General features: G+C 40.4%; 1 protein-coding gene across 1 annotated transcript in view; it reads left to right on the top strand.

Moving 5' to 3' along the window:
* Positions 1-4,982, top strand: part of DNTTIP2 (deoxynucleotidyltransferase, terminal, interacting protein 2) — a 16,191-nt gene that overhangs the window by 8,298 nt on the left and 2,911 nt on the right. The window contains exons 4-6 of the mRNA XM_006758199.2: positions 418-513; positions 2,471-2,635; positions 4,382-4,491. Coding sequence (XP_006758262.1) covers positions 418-513; positions 2,471-2,635; positions 4,382-4,491 — 371 coding nt within the window. The remainder of the gene's footprint in view (positions 1-417; positions 514-2,470; positions 2,636-4,381; positions 4,492-4,982) is intronic.

Genomic DNA, 4,982 nt, shown 5'->3' with positions numbered 1-4,982 from the left:
TTAGATTTCTTGAGGATCTCACTACATTTATCGGCGGTCTCACCAGTCTTTTTGAGGGCCTTATTAAGTTTATCAGCGGCTTCTAGACAGTTCTTGAAAGACCTTAAAAGTGTGGGTTTGAACTCTTGATCCAGCAAGTTTGCTTTCCTCCATTTCTGTCATTTATGTCCTGTTTCTTTGTCTCCGCATTTTTTATGCTTTCTTGGTGCACCCCCTAGTGGTCTCTGTGCACAGTCTTGTTGTAGTTAAGCCTTGATTGTAGGTAACTCGGGGGGGGGGGCGGGGATTTGACCTCCAGGCCAACTGGCTATGAGAATCTAGTCTTCAGTCTTGAGAGATGTTTCCATAATAAGGCAAAAAATGATGAAAAAGTAATATGTCATTTGATGTTTTAAAACAACTTTAATATTTTTATAGATTATGCAGAAAGCCATCATTACTCCTGATTTTGAAAAAAACTACTGTGTCCCACCTTATCGTGAATCAAAACATCAGCTTCAAAAACAACGCAGAGTAAGTACAGTGGCTCATTATTTAGAATGTTTAGATATATTCAGCTCATATATGACACTAGAGGCCCGAAGCATGAAAATTCATGCACTGGAGGTGGGGCGGGGGGGGGTCCCTCAGCCTGGCCTGCCCCCTCTCACAGTCCAGGAGCCCTCAAGGGCGAGAGGCGACCCGGTGATCAGGGGAAGGCAACACCCCATCACACCCCAAGCATCGGTCGGCCCTGGTTACCTGAGGCCTGGGCGGCTGGACAGCTGACATCCGAGGCTTACCTGTGCCTTGGGCTGGCCATGGGCGTCTGGGAGACTCAGGAGATTGGGGATCTCTGCAGGCAGGCATGCGGAGCGGCCAGGTCCACCTGGGAGTGGGCCTGACCTTGCTGTGCGCCTGCTGCCCCAGTGGGGCTGAGGGGACTGGGTGCCGCCATCTTGTGGCTGTGGGTGCTGCCATCTTTGAGGGTGTGGCAGTTAATTAGCATATTCCCTCCTTATTGGCTGTGGGCGCTGCCATCTTTGAGGGCAGGACAGTCAATTAGCATATTCTCTCTATATTAGATTAGGATGGTTATATAACTAAAATTTTTTTTTTTTTTGAAGAAAATTGTTACAGATACCTAAGGGCTTATAAAATGTGGTTCCATAAACATATTTTATATGGATTTTCACAAAGTGCAAGTGCACTGAGTGGTGCACATAGATATAACTTTTTTCCTTAAAAACAGTGACAATTACCATGTAAGATCACTATCTATTCCTCTTGGCTTATGGGTACCATTCACTAAAGGCCAAGAACTATTTGTCTGTTGCAGGCTATTGTAGGGAACTTAATGTAGCCAGCTAAAAATCTAGTTTATTTAGCCTACCAAATGAACTGGTTTCTTTAGTAAAATACGGAGCGGGGCGTTGCTTCTATCTGACATTTCAACTGATAAGCATAAAGAAGTTATCAAGAGAGTTTGGAGGAAATTTAAGGAAGGTGCTCCAATAATGTCACTAATATGAAACACCTAGGCACATGGTAGGTACTAGATAATATTGGTTGTATGAATGGAACAAAAAATTAAGCAAATCACTTGCTAGGAGTTTTTAAAAATAATTTTTTTAATATGTTTTTTAAATTGATTTTAGAGAGAGAGATATATATCAATCAGTTGCCTCACATATGCACCCATACCAGGACTGGACCTAAAACCTGGGTATGTGCCCTGACCAGGAATTGAATTGGCAACCTTTTGGTGCATGGGATGAGATGCTTAACCAACTTAGCCACACTGGCCGGGGCTAATTTGTTATTTTTATTTTTTTAATATATTTTTATTGATTTCAGAGAGGAAGGGAGAGAGAGAGAGAGGAACATCAATGATGAGAGAGAATCATTGATTGGCTGCCTCCTATATGCCCCCCACTGGGAATCAAGCCCGAAACCCTGGCATGTGCCCTGACCGGGAATTGGAACTGTGACCTCCTGGTTCATAGTTCAACCCTCAACCACTGAGTCACGCTGGCCAGGTTATTTTTATTTTTTAAGAAGTAATACAAATTTCTGGACTGTTGGAGTGAGTGACTTTGAGGTACCTGAGTGGCTGAATAAAAGTGTTAATATATACATATAAACTTCAAAAGCAAAAATGTTTTTATACATTATCTCTTATGTAGACTATTTTAGACAATAGAAATTAAAGCTGTGGGTTTTTCTCCCACTAAGTCAGCAAAATTAAATTTAAAGGAGCCCTCATTTTTGACATTGGTAATGCTTTACCTAATTTACCAGAGAGATTACTTTTTGTGGTTTCATTCCTTTTATGCAAGATAAATCTGGAGACTAATACATTCTGTAAAGTAACACCTTATTTGTTTTAATTAATGAAATTTTCTGTATGTACAATTTGGGGGGAAATAGGTATAGTTTATACACTTTATTAAAGTTAGAATGTTGTTTATTTTTGAAATCTGAATTTCAGAAAGAGCGACAAAAAACAGCAGGCGATGGCTGGTTTGGTATGAAAGCTCCAGAATTAACAGATGAACTAAAAAATGATCTCAAAGCACTGAAGATGAGAGCTGGCATGGACCCAAAAAGGTTTTATAAGAAAAATGATAGGGATGGCTTCCCTAAGTACTTCCAGGTATGAAGTAAACAGAATAATGGTGGTGACGTTCTGTGGATTTTAGCTTTGAAAGCATTAAAGTGTGGCCTTTCTGTTCACTCTTAAGACAGATGAATATTTGCAATGCACATCTGCTCAGGCCATATAATAATGGTCAGAACCCAATTCAGACAGCCACCAGCTTGTAATGGCTTTCCATAGAGAGAAACAGTGTTGCAGATGGTAACTAGGTTCCTACATCAGCTCTCTAAAAGTTGTGGAACCTAAAGGTGGGTGTTCCATCCATGAATACTACTAGCCTATGAGCAAGAATTCTTACAGAATGGAGGGGGAAGGAAGGAATCATTTATACCAATTCTTCTTTTCAAGGTAGAGGGATATCCCCAGGCAAATAGAAGATAAGTTAAAAATTGGTTTTCAAAGTATTTTCAGATAAAAGTCCAATGGAGTCATCCTCTAGAGCTCTCAAACTCATTTTGTTCTTGACTACCTTTCATGTCACTCATCTGGATTATTAATTAGAATAGTCTGCCCTCCCTTCTAGTACATCCTCCATATTGTAGCCAGTTATTCTAAAAAAGGGGCAATCTGTTCAGTGATAGCGCAGATATCACTTAATGATACTTTCAGAGATTCTTTGTGACCTTGATAGGGCCCTTCACAATCTGCACCCAAACCAGTTCACCAGTCCTCACTTTGTCACATAGCCCTCTTATGCGCAAACACACACAACTACTCAATCTTCTTGGAATATGCAGACGGTTTTGGCATTTGACTTTGCCTGTGCGTGACTCTGCCATGTTTGCTGGTGAAATTTTACCCATATAAATCCAAGCTAAAATGCCATCCTTTGTGAAACCTTTATCTCTCTTAGACACAATTGGTCATTCAGTTTTTAGAGCATTGTAATCTTTTGTTCAGCATAATACTGTGTTATGCTTTGATTTTGTAGTTACCTGTCCGTGAATCTTCCTTCTAAGACTGGGCTACTCACTGCCAGGGACCATATGATCTATCTTTGTTAAGATACATACAGTCTGTCACCAATGCCTAGGACAGTGCCTGGCACATAGTAGACACTCAGTAAAATTCACTTGTTTGAATCTATGAACTAATGCAGAATGGTCAGTAAGAAGGTTCTAAGCTGGCAGCATTTATCATAACCTAGGACAGTGGTTATCAACCTTCCTAATGCCACGACCCTTTAATACAGTTTCTCATGTTGTGGTGACCCCCAATTTCATTGTTACAAATTGAACATAATTAAAGCATAGTGATTAATCACAAAAACAATATGTAATTATATGTGTTTTTTGATGGTCTTAGGCGACCCCTGTGAAAGGGTCCTTTGACCCCAAAGGGGTTGCGACCCACAGGTTGAGAACCGCTGATCTCGGAGATCAAATAGGTGGGAAGTAGAATTTCTGTGTTGATTTCATTAATTTGGGAAGCTAAAACAAAAGTTTGTATTACCTGTCCCACTTTTTTCCTCTAATCACACTGTTCATCAAGAATTTACTGTACTGTCTAGCACTAAATTATATAAGGAATTTTGGGTTTATTATAAACTAATGAAATGTCATTAGGACCTAATGGAGATTGAATAGGTGATTTATTTTTGCTCTTAAAAATTAACTTTAATGTTGGTGTAATGTATGCTTATGTTTTTCATTTCTATAAATACATTTTGTAAGAGCTACTCTGAAATAAGAAAGCAACATTGCATTTAGGTGTCACATGACTTATTTTATCAATTGCTCATAGATTGGAACCATTGTTGACAATCCAGCTGACTTCTACCATTCACGAATTCCCAAGAAACAAAGGAAGAAAACTATTGTGGAAGAATTGCTGGCTGATTCTGAGTTTAGAAGGTAAAGGAATTTATGTTTTGCTTTATAATATGTATGCTTTCCTTTACAATATGCGTAAACTTAAAATTTCGGATATTTTTAAATGCTTTATTTTAGCATGCCTTCTCAACAGTAGCACTACTTACATTTTGGATGGGATAATTCTTTATTAGGAGGGACTTTCATGTGCATTGTATGATGTTTATCAGCCTCCTTGGCCTCTTCCCATTTTATGCCAGTAGCAATACCCCATTCATAACAACAAAAACAAACAGCCATCATCCCCTCACCCAGGCTGGCCAGGCACCCCAGTGGGGACCCCCACCCTGATCCAGGACACCCTTCAGGGCAAACCAGCCAGCCCCACCCATGCACCAGGCCTCTATCCTATATAGTAAAAGGGTAATATGCCTCCCAGCACCAGGATCAGCGGAGCCGAGAGGCCTCCTGGCACCGGGATCAGTGTGACAGGGGGCAGCGCCCAAACCCCCTGATTGCCCTGTGGCTCTGTA

The sequence above is a fragment of the Myotis davidii genome, unplaced genomic scaffold, assembly GCF_000327345.1.
Source record: "Myotis davidii unplaced genomic scaffold, ASM32734v1 scaffold674, whole genome shotgun sequence".
In the NCBI taxonomy this organism is placed as follows: Eukaryota; Metazoa; Chordata; class Mammalia; order Chiroptera; family Vespertilionidae; genus Myotis; species Myotis davidii.
Note: the sequence above shows the minus strand (reverse complement) of the source record. Positions and strands in the feature narration are given on the sequence as shown.